The 17052-nt window shown below is 45.3% G+C and overlaps 1 protein-coding gene across 1 annotated transcript; it reads left to right on the top strand.

Annotated features, from left to right (window-relative positions):
• Positions 1–7410: 7410 nt before the first annotated feature.
• Positions 7411–10982, top strand: GADD45A (growth arrest and DNA damage inducible alpha). The gene is made up of 4 exons (XM_035121632.3): positions 7411–7744; positions 8398–8499; positions 9309–9528; positions 10261–10982. Exons 1-4 carry the CDS (start codon positions 7701–7703, stop codon positions 10372–10374), a joined length of 480 nt encoding a protein of 159 aa, XP_034977523.1. The 5' UTR covers positions 7411–7700; the 3' UTR covers positions 10375–10982.
• The last annotated feature ends 6070 nt before the right edge of the window (positions 10983–17052 follow it).

The raw sequence follows: 17052 nt of genomic DNA, 5'->3' as shown, positions 1-17052 counted from the left end.
CCAAAATTGAAAGTAGAACTTAGATAAAAATAATTTCCTTTCCACACAAACCCTTGGATATCTAAAAACCTGCCTTATATGTAGTTTTGTGGGGGCCCCCCTTGAAGGTATTGAACAAAATGCACCCCTTTGTATTCTTTGCTAACAATCTTGTGTGCTTCTCTCGGGCAGAAAATAGGATACCCATTTATATACCTAATCCTTTTTTCCAGGACCCGGCTTCTCAAAGCAACCCTTGTGACATTAATAGCTTGAGGGCTCAACCCTTCCTGTTTCGACAGAGGTACAAAGTTTCTCACCATATCTTCTGCCTCAGCTCTTACGTCAATAATTTACTGGAATAAGAAGGGAGCGAGAAAATCAAGATGTTGACTGCGTTTTTAAAAGGAAGGTAGTGCGAAAGGCTATGTAATGTGTCCCATTCCCTAATGCTGAGATGTGGGCGCTTGTCTACGCATGCCGAGTTGGGGAAATTCAACAAAAGAGGTATGGCCCAAGGCATTTTGTTATCTGAGATGAAACAACAAATAGTGCAACCATGTCAAGGTGGGTGGTTAAGAACATAAGAATAATCTGCTGAATCAGGCCTGTTCACCTGCGCTCTGCTCACTTGCAGTTCTGAGCAACTTGTATTCAAAGTCATACTACCTGTGCTGGTGGAACATATTGGTCAACAGCCATTGATATCTAAAGTAGCCACATACCTTTCAAGTGCCCTGGAAAAAATGGGCCATCCTGGGTTTTTTCTTGCAAGATCTCGGCAGCCATTTTGGGGATATTGCCCAGAAAGGCTGAAGTATTAATGCCTATAAATCTTGCTCCCCCCCAAGTGTGTTTTTTGGGGGGCAAGGGTGAGGCACGGGTCACGTGACTCACTCGGAACTGTGTCCCGGAAGACACGTGTCCCAGTTTTGCGTTGGAAGGTATGAAGCCAAGGCTGGCCCAGTTATCTGGTCACATGAAGCAGAAAATCCCATAAATGGCTCTCATGGAGAGCAAAAATAATAAGTTAAATACCTAAGAATGTGCAGCCCTTTCGTGACACCACCTTACTCCCTAAACCTGCTCCTGAAAAGAGGGCTGTCTCCTTACCTGCTTGTTTCTTCCTGGAGCACCTTTGCACTTGTTCTTCCTTGCCCCAGTGAGTTATTGGGGCACCCTTTGTGAATGCAGAGTCCGCACATGAAAAGACTAACCCAAGGATTATTTGTATGTATGAAGCTCACTAGCACACTTTTCAAAACCTTGCTCCGTTTGGCTGTGCTGTTCAGCAGACTGGAGATCTTCTTCTTTACAAATGGGAAGGAGCCAAGATAGAGCCTTTCCGCACCAGAAGGTCTGCTCCCTCCTAGGAGATCCCATTTGTGGTGAGCAGCTGCACCCAGACGTACAAAGCAGTGGGCTAGAAAACCTCCTGGCCACAGGATGTGGAGGAAGGCTCCAGATGGCCATTTGCAAGCAGATCCACTTGCAGAGAGCATTGTTTGATGTGCTGGAGAAGACAGCTTTGTATTACTACTACTACTACTACTACTACTACTTTTAAATTTCCATACTGCCCTTCATTCTACCAATAGGAACAGCCCATAAGCCTGCACCCTAATTTGGGACACTATCAGATTGAGGAGTGCTCCACGACAACTTTTGTGGGTCACATTCCCCCAGGAGAACCATTGGGCATGGATGCTGGTTAAGACAAATTGAATCGTGACCCTCTATATAAGCATGCATTGAAAAGTTGGGTAAAATATGTCCCATTACCACAAAGATAAAAAGACAAAAACGGCAGGTATATCGCTTCCAAACTCCAGCAGACCTAGGCTGCAGAACTGAAACCAGTTTTTAAAAAGTATGCAGAAATGTCTCTATTATTCCCCTCTTCTGATTTATTCCACCTCCTGCCCTCTTGCAGATCTACTTGCAAAGAAAATTCACACACACCATGTAACCATACTTCCTTATTACTGCTTTAAAATGTGCATTGCAATCACCTTTCCTTTGTGCTCTGCCTCTCATCCATTAAGCCTTGTAATGCTAATGCACATTTAACAGTACACACAGTGCAATCCTACACATTTCTACTTCAACACAAATCTCACTGAGTTCTATAGGACTTGCTCCCAAGTTAGGCTATATAGGATCACAGCCTAAATCAGCTATATCCACCTGTTTCCTTCTTCTATGGTTCTCAAAACCCGTCCTTTGCTCTAAACGCACACATGCCCTATTTTTATTTATTCTATTTTATTTTATTTATTTTGTTTCCTCTCTCCATTCATCTCGGGGTAATTAGAAGAGGCAGGACTTTATCCTGCAAATGCAGTTATGGATCTGGAAAACAGAAATGAGATGCCAGATGGAGGGCAGAAAGGAAGCAGATGGATTTGGTTAGAACAGATTTCCTAACATGTAATGCATCAGTGAATCGTGGGAACCTTCCCACAGCAGGTGAAAGCATAGCAGCACCATTAAAAATAAGAAACATTTTTTCATTCCAGTCAATGATGTGGTAAAAACGGATGTTTCACATTTCTGTTCCAAACCAAATCAAAGCTGAGCACACTTACTAAGGCATATGCCTTGCTGAACTGCACAGGGTTGACTTCTGAGTAAACATGGAAAGAATTGCATTGTCTGGTTGCAATCCTATGCATTTACTTGGGAGAAAGCCTTATTCCAAAAATACTTCTCAATAGACATATATTGAATTGGGCTACACACATGCACGCACGCACGCACGCACACACGCACACACGCACACACGCACACACACGATTGAGTGTCTACCAGTTTGAAACCAACCAAGATAGCTTAGTAGTTTCTAAATACTTAGGATATTGCCCAGAAAGGCTGAAGTATTAATGCCTATAAATTAAAGGGGAAGGGGGACCTTTAAAACACAGCCAGTGATAACTTAGCGTGCTCAATGGTCTCTATGAGCCATGATATTTTAAGAGCCGATTGGAAAAGGAAAAACAGAAAACTGGGAATTTACTTTCTTCCGCCCCTAACATAGGGGTGGGGATGGGGAACCATTTTTATTAATTCCTCCCACCCCTTTTATTTTCACTGCTTAGTGGCTCCTTACCTTCCTCAAGCTAGCCAAAGTGCTCCTTGTAGTTTTCAGCTGTTTTCTCTCAACTGGGTCTTGTGCAAACACCCTGAAACATCTCCTGTGTTTCCTTCGTTAACACTTCCCAGTGTACTAATGAAAGACTGGATAAGAAGCTAATATATATATATGATTAGGCTGCATATACAGTATAGAAGAATATATCATTTGTGTGGGTTTTTAATCTCTATAGTTTGAAAGTGTGAGCTTATATATCTATGGTGCTGATTTTTAACATAGGACCCCAGGCGGAAATTAATATTTGGGAAGTGAGTATTGTGGCCTTGAAGAGGAAATAAAAAAACTAGTACGGAATAGAAAGCAACCAGATACAGCAAAAAAAAAAAAAAGTTTTGAGACTGGCTCCTGGATCTACTGACTAGAGGCATATTATGTATGTATTCTTTCATTTGGAGGTTATCTTTTCTTACTTGGTTGCATTTGCAAAGGAGGAAGGAGCTGCTACAGCGTTGAGCCTGCTTTGCTCCCCTGTCACCAGTCTTGGAGATTTGCAGAAAGGCACACTATAGCGGTCAGGGCAGTGCACACTGCACATGCTCAGAGGCACCTTTTATCACTTCATGGATGCTGAAGCTTAGCCCTGACATTCAAAACCGGATCCAGGAATTAAAACCTGGCACAAATAACACTCTGCTCCCCAGTAACTATAGTCCAACTGCTCCAACCAGACATGACATTTCAGCACATTTGAGTTGTTCTTGCCATGAATAGTCTTGCTCTCTGTCAGGTCTCCTAATGACCACTTTAATACAATGGTGTGGTTGCTACTTAAAAGGGAATTGTGTAAATTTAATGCGTAAAACAGTTGGAATGAACCAGGTAGTTGTGACTTGTGACACTCTTCTAAAAATTTTTTGGGGGGGAGGGATTTTAATTTTTTTCCATTGGTGTGGCTGAAACTGTCACAACCGCGTGAGGAGCTAATTCACACAAACCATGTTCTACATGGAACCATCTCCTCGAATGCAGCTCCTTTTTGAAATGAACCGGGCCTAACGGCTGCCTCAGACCTCAAGGCCTCCATGAGGGATTTACTAACAAGAACAAAAGTCACATTAGCTTGTTCTCAACATGGAAGCTGTAATGTTGAAATGTGTTTTACTCTTAGTTTCACCTAGTCACGTGGAAATTATCTGTGCCTGCATTAGGCACCTCATGGAATGGGTGCCTTCAAAAAACAATCACCTGTGACCTCCATGTGAGGTGATTAGATTCTGGCCAACAACAGTAATATCATTAGGAATAAGACAGGAAGCAGAGAACTCCTCCCCTTTATAGGCCTTTCAATTGGAGAGGAGGACTCTTCAATGCTTCACTTGATTGTCAATCAGGCCAGAAGCTTTCCTCATTGGCCTGAATGGGAAAGGGATGGGAGAGGATAATTCTGCATATTTTGCCCTGAGATGACAGGTTTTAAAATGTCATTAATTTGCAAAATTACCTGTTGAAACCATGTGCATTCATGCATATAGATCCATACCAACGCCTGTTAACAGTGTGAAGAATGTAAATTAGGGAAGGGAAAGAAGAATGCGTACTTCATGGCTACGGTATTTTGTCCTGTTTGGTTCTTATTCTCCATTTCTCCTGCGCCGAATGATTGAATAAAACATATTTTTCACACAGTTTGTGGAAAACACACACACACACACACACACAAAAACACCAATTGCTTGGCATTACTATAGAATCGTTGGGTTTTCATTCTGCTTCAGAGTGCTTCCTGGGGAGAATAAGGGAACATGCTTTTGCCTTATCAGTCTTTTGAAGATCTGCTGACAGATCTTCAATAGCTGCTCTCATCCCGCCACACACACACACACCCAACCCCAGTGTATAGAACTGTAGTTTAGTGGTTAGACTGAGCATTGGACTAGGACCTGGGAGGCCAGAGTTCGAAATCCCGCTCAGTCATGAAACTCGTTGGGTGACCTCTCAGCCAGACCTACCCCACAGGGTTGCTGTGAGGATAGAATGAGGAGGGAGAGAACCTTGAGCTGCTTGCAGGAAATATGGGGTAGAAATGCAACAAATAAACAAAAATATTATTTGTACAATGGGGATTGGTTCATGCATGCATGTATTTAACTTATGGTGTTCACACATGTGGTGAAACATTTTTTTTTGGGGGGGGGGTCTGGGGTCTGCACTGGTGCCTCACTGCTGGGTTGCCCCTCCGCTGCCTACACATTCAAACAGTGTGGGAAATGGCTCTCCCCAGATACTGGTGTGTGCAGGTAAAACTCCTCCACCCAGAGTTGGACTCTGGCCCAATCGTGGGCCCTCGTTGCTTGCAGCTCCACCCACATATACCAGTATCCAGGGGAGAGCCCTTTTACACACATTGCAAACATGCAAAGGTGTGGGGAGGTGGGGCAAGAGGAATTCTGCCAAGTGGGGCTGGGCGACAGGGCCCTGCAACCTCTCTCACTGAGTGAAGCGGTGCATGTTATTCATGTTCCCGCTGAAAAAGCAAATGGGATAGACCAGGGGTAGGCAACCTAAGGCCTGAGGGCCGGGTGCGGCCCATTTGCCTGCGGACGGTCCAGGAATTGGCATGTTTTTACATGAGTAGAATGTGTGCTTTTATTTAAAATGCATCTCTGGGTTATTTGTGGGCCTAGAAATTCGTTCACCCCCCCCCCCAAAAAAAATAGTCTGGCCCACCGCATGGTCTGATGGATCATGGCTTTCAGCCCATGGCTGAAAAAGGTTGCTGACCCCTGGGATAGACTGAACTGCATTGGGTTGTCCTCAGCATAGGGGTTATCCACACTTACCTTTTCTCTGCTCTTTTCAGGCACCATGGGAGCCAACTCCTAGGGGCTGAGGTCCCTTGCCCAGTCCCCAAATAGAATATTTGGGGGGATGCCCCCCAAGTTGATGTGCATTGCCATTCACCTGGTGTGTATGTGCCACATCTTGTGATTATGCAGGATGGGGTTGAACTCCCCTGCTCCCCAATATTTTATTCAAGTTGCCACCCTTGTCAGGTGTGATCCATTGGAGCAAGAAAGCTTGGGGGGAGGGAGTGCAGACATCTTCCTGGAAACAGCAGTGCAAAAGTTAAGTGTGGAGAAGCCCTCAGAGCAGACCTACAGCTACCAATGCCCTTTAGTCTGTGGAAGGTGTGTGTGCAGTGCTTTATCTTTGCCGGCTCACTCTTCACACATGCAATACCTCACTTTGAGGCAGCTGTCATCTAGTGATAGTGCAAAGGCCTCAGCTGACCCGAGACAAAGCTGAGGCAAGAGGAGGCCGCCCTGCCTCTTCCAAAGCTTGGTTACCTCAATGTCACTTGCCTCACACATACTGTACTTGGAAAACTGCAGCATAAGCACAATTCTCCATCGGCTAAAGTGGTTTGCTTCCCTGACATTCACCTCTACAGTAGGTGGGCGGGCTGGGGTGTAAGTGGGTGTCTGGGTAACCTCTCTCTGGGCGTTTGCTCAGCTCCCATAACCCCGGAGCTGGGAGAGGCGGGAGCAGGAGCCCAACACCGCCTGAGGGCGAGTTCCCCATCCCAGATCTTGAGCAAGCGGCCAGTTCCTCCCCATTTAAATCAAGCTGCACCTTTTTGACCCAAAGGCCACACAGCCCGCTTAAGAAACAAGAGCCCGAAACTCAAATCCCCGCAACCTGTCTAATTAATAACGCCCATAAAATTATGCCGTGCGTGCCATCCTAACAACCCACAGTGTCCTTAGCAGCTGGAAAGCAGCAGCAGCAGCAGCAAGCGGGGAAACAGGACTCATCCCGGGGTGGCGATTCCCATATCTACAGGCACCGATCGAGTTAAAATAGCCGCTGCGAGCCCGCTCCCTCCTGGCTTTTGCAACTTTGCTTACTAACAACTATTTATTGTCAGGGGTGATCTGCAGAGCATTAAGCCCACAAACAGAAGCTCGCGCGCAATCCCCCCTCCCCTTTCTCAAAACAAAGAGAGAGAGAGGCAGCGCGGGTGGAGATGGGGGGGGGGAGTGCAACCAGCAAAGAAAAAACAGCTGAGGCGGGAGAGCACGAGGCACCCGCAGCAAACTCCGCCCCCTAAAACTTCTTCCTCTGCCAATCAGCGCCGGGCGAGGGCAGGGAAAGTTACTGACCCAGCTTTCCCAGCCTGGAGATCTCTCTCTTTCTCTCTCTTTTTTCTTTCAAGGGTGAGTCGAACGCCGGACTCATTTGCATGCCCCAATAGGGTGGCCGTATGCAAACGAGCCGGGAGACGGTTGGCTGGGGGTTGGCAGGATAACTCCGGCCCGGGGAGCCCTTTGTCCCTCAGTGGCAACGCCGTGTGGGGAGAGGTAGGAGCGCGAAGGGATCGGTCTGAGCAGCGGGGCTGCAAGTGCCCGGGTGGGCGAGGAAGGCACAGGGGCGAAGCGAAGCTGCACCGCCGCCGCCGCCCTGAGGATTTGACTTACTGGAGTGACACTTACCGCGGATTCCCCTGAGGGCAGCCGGAGGAGCAGAGAAGCAAGGAAGAGGGAGCAGGGCGAGGAGGAGGGTTGAAGGCTGCCTCTCCCGTTCCCCCCGTTGGATTGGTTTCTTTGCAGGGATCTGCAGCTGCAATATGACTCTGGAAGAGCTCGCTGGGGAGCACCAGACTTTCGGAAGGTACGCGATGGTAGCAGCTGCAGCTCGGCGTTGCGTTGCGTGCCGGCGGGCGGTGTGGAGTTTGGAGGGACAGGAGTTTGCCTGCTGCAGATTTCGATAAGCTCTCCGGATCCAGGCAGCACAGGGTCGCCCAGCTCGCCACCGCCAGTCGCCTCACAGCTGGGACCGGTGGCGGGGAGGGAGAAAAAAAAGCTCTGGTGCAAAAAAATAATAATTGCCTGGAGGGGATCTGCGGAAGAAAGTAGATCCGCGCGGAAGGAAGAAAACCGGGAGTCGATTGCAGAGAGTGCGTGTGTCAGAGCTCTCTCTCAGAGGCGTGGCGGGTTGTAGGTTTTCCCCCTTTTCTTTTTCCTGACAGGATGAGCAAGCGCACACTAAACTTTAAATAACCTGCGCTTGGAAGCGATTTTCCTGTGGGAGTACTTGGCTCCCGCTTATTTCTGAACAGATCCCATTCAGGGGTGTTTCCAGCTCAGCTTCCCCTCAGTTTTGCAGGGCATGAGGGCGCCAGGAGGGAATGTGGGCTGGGGGCCCCGAGGTGATCCATTTCCCCCCCCCTCTTTTGGATTTGTTTGGTGTTTTATTTAAATAAAAACGCTAATTAGAGCCTCTCGCTGCTCCCCCCCCTTTATTTTTTATTCGGATGCCATCAGCATGGAGAAGGTAGGGGATGCCCTGGAGGAAGTCCTGAGCAAAGCCCTGACTCAGAGAAGCATCACCATTGGCGTGTATGAGGCTGCCAAGCTGCTCAACGTGTAAGTGAGAAACTGGCTTTCTGGTGCCCTTTTCTATTTGTATTGATGAGTAACAAGACGCAGGTCCTCCCACCTCTCTTCGGGTTGCTGTCCCTGAGGACTTTTCTGAGGAAACGCTAGGTCACTTAAGAGGCAAACTTGCACTGTGTGGATAGGAAAACCTCTGGGCAGCTGTGTGTACACTGAATGCTTGATCACCCATCATGCATAACTGCCCCCACTTAGGCACAGGGTTGCTTCTGTGGGGCAGATTTCAGAAAAAAACCCTCTCCCCCTTTTACCCACAATGCCAGAGTTCCAAGCACCCAGTGACAGTTGACACAATGGGAACTGCTGAACAGTGGTTTTGAAAATGTGCCTGTCCCCTTTAGTTTGGTGCTGAAATGTAATCGGGTCCCCCTCCCCCTTTTTGTGTGTGTTTGGGGAGGAGAAAGTGCAACAAAAATCCTCCCCCTTGCTCCACAGGCCTTAGTTGTAGTTACCTAGCGCTTGAAAATTCAGCTCTTAAAATCCAGGGTGTGAAAGGTCAACCACATCGGGTGATAGTGAATTTTGACTCGAAATAGATATAATAATCATGTTCGTTGATTTCAGTGGTGAGTGAAATTTAGCTGAGTACAGTCCATAGAAAACAACATCATAGGACTGCCCCCCCCCCCCCCGTGTATAGTATATAGACAGTCGCGTCACCATGTGTTCATATGCCCTGTGACTTTGGTTCCTGTTTTGTCTCCCTTATGTCGTTGAAAAATGCATCATTGTTTGTTGGGGCTGTGACTAACTTAGCTGACATTGTTTTATCCCTCCAGGGATCCAGATAATGTTGTGCTTTGTCTGCTGGCAGCCGATGAGGAAGACAACCAGGATGTTGCTCTACAAATTCACTTCACCCTGATCCAAGCTTTCTGTTGTGAGAATGACATTAACATACTCCGAGTGAGCAACCCAAGCCGGCTAGCGGAGCTGCTGCTCTTGGGGGCGAGTGGAGGGAGCGAGCAGCCTGCAGACCTGCACTGTGTGCTTGTGACAGTAAGTGCTGTGTTTCATTAACATGTTGGGCATGGGCATAGAAGCCAGCCAGCATGACCTTACTGTTGCTTCAGAGTCTCCTTCTGGACTGTACAGCATTTCTTTGAAAGAAGCTGAATTGCAAATTGTAAAAATCTGTCTAAATACTCCAATCTCACTGGCTTAAAACAAAAACTGTAGTGGTTTCTTGAGTGTCCTTGCATTGGTGCACCTCTGCCTCTGTGGTTTGAAGGAAAGATCAGCATGACCTCCTTTACTAACCCTTTCCCCTGCACAAATCATACCACGCTTCCAACTTTGCTCATAGGGATTTTCGAGGCAAAGACATGTTCAAACACGTTTCATCCTGCTGTCAGCGGGAGAAAACAACCCAATGAGTCACTTCTCTACAGTAACTCCCTGTCTATATTTGTCTTTCCTTATTACTAATTGGCTCAGAGGTCATTATTAGATAACTCAGTTGAGCTGTGATGAAAAGACTCCGTCACTGTTACTCAATTCACCCAATTGAATGGGAATTGTGGACTTGGCACATAGCACATGAACATTGGTTTGTTTTTGAAAAATGATGTTTCTTTTACTGGTTTTAAAGAAAATAATTCCAAAATACCCTGTTGAATGTGCTAGAAACTCAAAATTTACACAATCATTTATATTCAGTCTCTTTTACTGTTAGAAGTATCATTTAATTTTATTTCATGCTGACAATGATCCTTTTTCTCCCCCTTTCAGAATCCACATGCCTCTCAATGGAAGGATCCAGCCTTAAGTCAGCTGATTTGCTTTTGCCGGGAAAGCCGCTACATGGACCAGTGGGTTCCAGTGATTAACCTTCCTGAACGATGACAGCATATGGATGAAGCTGAATTGAACAGAAAAATTGCACTGAAGTTTCAAAATACTTTAGTAGCTTGCTCAGGAGGCAATTTCCCAGCCTGACACAAGGATTACAGTAACTGATGTCAAGTTGAGGTTGAACTACATGTTGTGAGAAACAGAGAGACATTTGACTTTGCTGTTGGAAGATGATGGACCCGAAGCAGAGCTATGTTGGGGGAGCAATTAAGAAGTCCTTGTGGAGGAAGTCTGAGTTCTGCAAGAAGGTTGCGAAAACAGTGTGCCGATTTCCTTTCAGAACACACCAAATGTGCTTTGTTGGAGTTGTAGAAGAACAACTTTTAGTTTCCGTTTTTAAATACCTTTCACTTGTAAGAGCTAAAAGGGTTAATTATTCTTAAATCTTTTGTTTTAACATGCTTGATTTCTTAAGTTTTTATTCTAAGAAATATTAACTTATTTTATGATACTGATGAAAGATTTATTTATGCTTGGGATTTTCAAGAGCAATCCTGCTTGCACCCCTTGTATTAAAAATGTTTGAACTGCTATCTTTTAATAAATTGTTTGAAACTGGACTGTGTTCACTGAAATAAAATTTTCAAACCTATGGCAAATCAGTGTTTTTACTTTTGTAAGAGAGAGCAGAAGGAATTGGTTTTGGCAAAGCAGTTCTTGGAAAGCCGATAACTACAAATGCCAGGATCATGCTGATCTAGGACCATGTCTCTAGGACATTGCACACATAGTGCAGGTTGTACAAAACTTGGCTGGAAAGGTCCTAGCTGTTCATTATCATGAACTGGATGGCCACTCCTGCAAAAAAGATGAACAAAATTCACAAACAAAATGTAAGAATTTGTGTGGACATTGGGGGAAGAAGTTGTCACTACCTGAATCCCGGGAAGTAGCTAAATGGTACTTCTTGACACTCTTCAACTGTATACAATCAGAGCAAATGGATTATTTTAAGGAAATGTATTTTCCCAGATAACAAATCTTTACACAGTGTATCTGGAAAAAAAATGTGGCAATCACTGGATTGCTGGAGAAACGTATGCTGTATGCAATAAAGGCACATTTCTGATAAGGACCTAAATATCTATGAAGGGCCAATTCTCATTATTTAAGGTCTGCAAGTTTGATACGCAACAAATCAAATGGCAAATGTTCTCTGAATGTCTCCTAAGATGGATATTTGAAAGAGAAATGGCACTTGATTAATGTCTTAAAAAGATTAGCTAGCTGAATCAGGAAGGATGTTTTCAAAATTGAGTGGAATCTAGGGAACGGCATGCACCAAACTCAGTAAGCTACATCACATAACTTTTTCATGGAGATCAGACAAGTTGAAAACCATCCCAATAGCTATATATATAATGATTTCATTTTTACAGGTTGTTAGGAAAGACCCATTGAGCTGCTTGTATTATGCACTAGAGATACATTCTGAAGAGGGCACTGCCTAAGTCAGGCATCCCCAAACTTTGGCCCTCCAGATGTTTTGGACTACAATTCCCATCATCCCTGACTACTGGTCCTGTTAGCTAGGTATCATGCGAGTTGTAGGCAAAAACATCTGGAGGGTTGCAGTTTGGGGATGCCTGGCCTAAGTATCTACACATAAGAAGCAAAAGAAAGGCGAACACTTTGCAGAAGCCTTTGAAAGTAAATGGAAATATTCTGGAACAAGGCAAAAAGATCAACAACACTAGGTTTGTAAACAAAGAGAGGTCAGGGCATATTGTGAAGGTCAGTGAGCAGGAAATCAAATTTACAATTTTCTGGATATGAACATTCACCGAGGACTTTAAAGGCTAAACCATCACATTTATAAAAGCAGCAGATGCTCTTTGTATTCAATACAAGACCAGATACAACCCAATGCATTTTCGTGTATGAGGTACCGTAGAAACTCTCTTAATGGCATTCTATAATCCAGTATCTGCTGCAGACTACCTACACCCTAGCAGGGACGTGGGTGGCGCTGTGGGTTAAACCACTGAGCCTAGGGCTTGCCTATCAGAAGGTCGACGGTTCAAATCCCCGCGACGGAGTGAGCTCCCGTTGCTCGGTCCCAGCTCCTGCCAACCTAGCAGTTCGAAAGTGTGTCAAAGTGCAAGTAGATAAATAGGTACCACTACAGTAAGAAGATAAACGGCGTTTCCGTGTGCTGCTCTGGTTCACCAGAAGCGGCTTTGTCATGCTGGCTACATGACCTGGAAGCTGTACGCCGGCTCCCTCGGCCAATAATGCGAGATGAGCGCCGCAACCCGAGTCGGTCACGACTGGACCTAATGGTCAGGGGTCCCTTTACCTTTACCTACATCCTGAGTAATGGTACAGCTGCCCCCGTAGCAGATGCCTTAAGGTGCTCTCATACATTGCAGTATATACTCCAGAGAACATGTTAGCTTTCTCCTAGGCTGTGCCAACTACATTTAAAGGGCAACTTGTTATCCTTCAGATGTTGGGACTTCCATTTCTCATCAGTCTCAGCCAGCATGGCTGTGGGTCAGTATGATGGGAGTGGCAGCCTACTAACCACTGCTCTTTTTTATTTAATACTCACATTTTTTGCACCCCAGTGGCTCGAAGCGACTTACACAATAACAATAGAAATAACAAAGACATTAAAACAAGGTATAAATGAACAATAATGAAAACACTCATCCAAAAATGTATTTAAAAGAACATGACCTACCCGCCCCACTTCACCCTCCCCATTAAAAACCCAAAGCCTGGGTAAAGAATGTTTTGCCTTGTGCCTAAGGACAGAAGATATGGATGGTGACAGGTGTGCTTCCCTGGGGAGAGCGTTCCACAAGCAAGGGGCCACCACTCAAAAGGCATGCTCCCATGTTGCCACTTTCAGCAATTCCCTTGGGTAGAGTACACAACAGAGTGTCTGGGTTGGTTAGTTCATGTGGAGAGAGGTGGTCCTTGAGCTATTGGGAGTCCTGGCCTGCGGAAGGCGTCACAGGTCAAAACCAGGACTTTGGATTGAGCCTGGAAACTAATTAGCAGCCAGTGCAGTTGAGGCAGGAGACTGTCTTGCCCCAGTCAGCAATCAGCTGCAGTTTCCAAGCTGTTTTCGAAGGCAGCCCCTTGGACAATGCATTGCAGTAATACAACTTAGCGCAGACAACTGAAGCTAGGTCATTTCTGTCCCATCTGGAGGGCACACAGGTACCCCACCCTGTGCAAATGGGACACGCGGAAGCAGACTAATTGTGCAAATCTTTCCTCGGGCAACGTGTTTGATAAAGGAGTATCTCACACAAGGGTCCCATACAATAATACAATAGAGCTAGTTATCATACCACTCTTGCACAGGTTCAGATCTTGCACAAAGGCTAGACTTAGGTGCAAGGGATGTTGTTGTGAACCTGGTCAGTACTCAAGGCTCACAGAGAGCACAGAAAGTATTACTGATATGTCAAAAATATTGTTATTGGGAGCTAGAAAACGGGGATTTAAAAAAAAGCACACATCACTCATCAGCTTACCCTAAGCTATTGAGCCTTGATGGAAAGCAAAAGCACAAACTGCAGCACAAAGAACAAAAAAAAATAGCAATGAAAGAAAGCATGCAATTATTTGAAACATGACACTGTCCCTTGAAACCTTGAATTGCTGCTTTGCATGCAGTTTTAAGTGTCAGTTTGCCACTGAAATATATACAATTAAGGCATACTGGGCTTCAAAAAATATTTTTCCACTGTATTTTAATCTTAAAAATTTAAGAGGCAGAAATGCTGCTCATTAAAATAATTATGTGGAACTTTATTTATTTATTTTAAGCTGGTAGTAAGCAAGAGAGCAATCATTCAAGGATTGCTGGTATGGAATTCTGCTGCATGCCTGACTGAAAGGAATGGAGACTGCTCAGCAGCATATGCCAGATGGATGGAACCAGATGGCCGAGAATACTGCACACAGCTAAAGAACTATGACTAACTGCTGATGAAACTGCTGCTAAAGTATGTGCGTAGCTGCAAAAACTTGAAAACTAGTTTGCTAAGTCATCACTTGAAACTGCCGAAACGAAAACCTGAAAGGTATCAGCTCCAACCATCTTATCCTCCATGCACACACAACTGGAGCTCTGTACACATTAGGAATGCTGCAGGTGGAGAATGCCCTTGGATCTTTCTGCAGGCGTGTCTAATTGTGCCACACAGTGTCACTTGAAACATGTTAAAGCCGCATGCACAAAACATACACCAGTGGTGTATGGCATGCATTCTCTGGATGCAAATAACAAGTACGCCAGAGCCAGGGAGGGGAAAAAAGATAGGAAGGGCAAATGAACACCACTTGCTTTTTCAGAAGACTTCTGCAGCTCCATCATTCATTCGAACTCTCCCCATGCACAGTGATGAGCAAGCAGATTATTCACAGTCAGAGAGAATTGCCTCCTACTGCCTTGAGAGCAGGGGAAAGGGTGTGCTAGGTTAACAAGCCTTTTTTACACAACAGGCTGCAGCAGGAGCCTTCACACAGAAATATATGCAATGTAAGAAGGGACCTCTATAGGCTGCAGACTGCCAAAATTTAGGTGAGCTCCCATCATGCACTGGTGAAAGCGATGGAATGTCCACAACTTTTGCTAGTATTCCACTCCACCGCCACTGCTATCCACGACCCATTCTTTCTTGCTGGACCAGAGGCAGGTATACCGAGCAGAACAGCAACCACAGGCAAACTCTCTAAGTTGAATCAGCCTTCTCAACAGGTAGCGCTTCAATGTTGACACCAGGAGGCTATCGACAGGAGCAAGAAGTGGATCTAGGTCAAGTGGGAAGGCACCTGTGTGTGATCATGGGCATTTAACCAAACCATAGCTGTCAAGTTTTCCCTTGTCTCACGAGGAAGCCTATTCAGCATAAGGGAATTTCCCTTAAAAAGGGGGAGAACTTGACAGCTATGAACCAGACGTCAGAATACGATTTGTTGCAGTTTCTACCTGCTGGTCATTACTAACCCCGAAGGATTTTGTTTTCCCACAAACTAGGTGGACAACCAACCCGCACAGATGGGAGGAAGTTCCACATCCACAGTTTCATGCAGACTGCGCGTGAAGCTTTCAGCAGCAGTGGGAAAGCAACTGCTCCCTTGGGTGGGGATGGTGTTTATCTTCTTAGGGCTCAGTGACTTTCTAGAGACAGGCAGCAGTGTGCCAGGTACACTGGGACCCAGCACAAGAAGACAGTGAATGGGAAAGCTGAACCTGTTGCTCCTTTGGCAAGCAGCTTTCTCAGGCACAGATGCCCTGCAGAAACAGCAAGGTGGCAATCCCATTCCCCATGTTCCAGACTTGCTCCATCACTGATGCTGTTCAATAAAAACTGTTTGGGTCAGTTGGATTTCTGTTCTTCGGATGGCGAGCATCCTCCCTCTCCTCCCACTTGTTAGTCACCATGTCTTCATGTTGAGCACACAGAATTGAAGGAGGCACACTGAGTTTACTGCCACCAGGTGTAAATCTGACAGTATGTATGTTACCTAAGGCAGTCCCATTGGAACATTCATAAAGAATGACCTTGTGGAGGCCCAAGCAACTCAACGTCTGCTGCAAAACACGGAGGTGAAATCCAGGTATGTACTGATGAATGCATGGGACATAATCACAAAATCTATTAACACAAGAGAGTGAGTTAAGTTAAGTTCATGGGATGAAGATGGCTGGAGCAAAATGAGTCACCTTGAGGAATAGGTCAGTTACCTGTGTGAGGATACAATAACCTCATACATGCAATGGCTCCTTCCTGTGTATGACTCTCATTTTGCTCTAGGCCTTTTTATGCCACCCAGCCATTCTTCCCTCCTGTTCACTGCACTTTCAGGAACACAGGTTGCAAATGTGGCTATTTCTTCCGGGAGTCTACATAAAGGGGCTGAACTTGGAAGGATGTGCTCTGAGGAACAGAAACCAGCTTCCCTTTTAGCCAGAAGGACTCTTTTGAACCTACAATCTCATGGATTCAAAGCAAACGACAGGTCAAATTTGTAGAAGTCCAGTGGAACACAGGATTCTGAACACACAACTCCACTGGCCTTATTTGGCCTTCATGCACAACACAGAAAGCCAGCCCTTCCAACTGATAAAGCTGCAGCACAATGCCACAACACGGTGTTACATCAGCAGTCTTAGAATATGATACCACCTTCACAGGCAGGTCACCACCAGCATAACTAAAGTCAATTGAACTACAATGAAAAACAGAGAACCGTATGAAAAGAAGTGATGTTTAATTAAAGTGTTTCATATCCATGGTACTATATTAATTGTGAACAAGTATCTTAATTACAGGGTTGGGGTTTTTTTTAACCCCTCTAATAATGGCAACTGGAAGCCATATTTTAAGAAAAGATCAGGTTGTATGCAGATGCACAAGGTATGCAACCTTATTAGAGAACAATTGCTTGTGAAAGGCAAAAGAAACAAAACAAATTAGCTCTATTAAAATAATTTCACAAATCCTTTCCCGCCCCCCACCCCCGCCCCAAAGGCAAATCATGGTATTATTCTTGTCAATCCAGGATTACAAAGATAATACAAGCAATATTTTGTGAAAGCAATTCAAAGAAAAACCCAGAGAAGAAGTGTGCCTGTAAGAAGTAAGCAGATTACAATTTTTTAAAAATAAAAAAAGACCAAAAGCATTTACTGGAGTAATATTT

Source organism: Zootoca vivipara, chromosome 7 (genome assembly GCF_965207765.1).
Source record: "Zootoca vivipara chromosome 7, rZooViv2.hap1.1, whole genome shotgun sequence".
In the NCBI taxonomy this organism is placed as follows: Eukaryota; Metazoa; Chordata; class Lepidosauria; order Squamata; family Lacertidae; genus Zootoca; species Zootoca vivipara.
Note: the sequence above shows the minus strand (reverse complement) of the source record. Positions and strands in the feature narration are given on the sequence as shown.

What these genes read in the sequence shown, in the direction of transcription:
- GADD45A (XM_035121632.3), top strand. Translation starts at nt 7,701, where the DNA reads ATGACTCTGGAAGAGCTCGCTGGGGAGCACCAGACTTTCGGAAG. An exon ending in GAGCACCAGACTTTCGGAAG is followed by an intron (nt 7,745 to 8,397) that starts GTACGCGATGGT and finishes GGATGCCATCAG; the next exon opens with CATGGAGAAGGTAGGGGATG. An exon ending in GCTGCCAAGCTGCTCAACGT is followed by an intron (nt 8,500 to 9,308) that starts GTAAGTGAGAAA and finishes TTATCCCTCCAG; the next exon opens with GGATCCAGATAATGTTGTGC.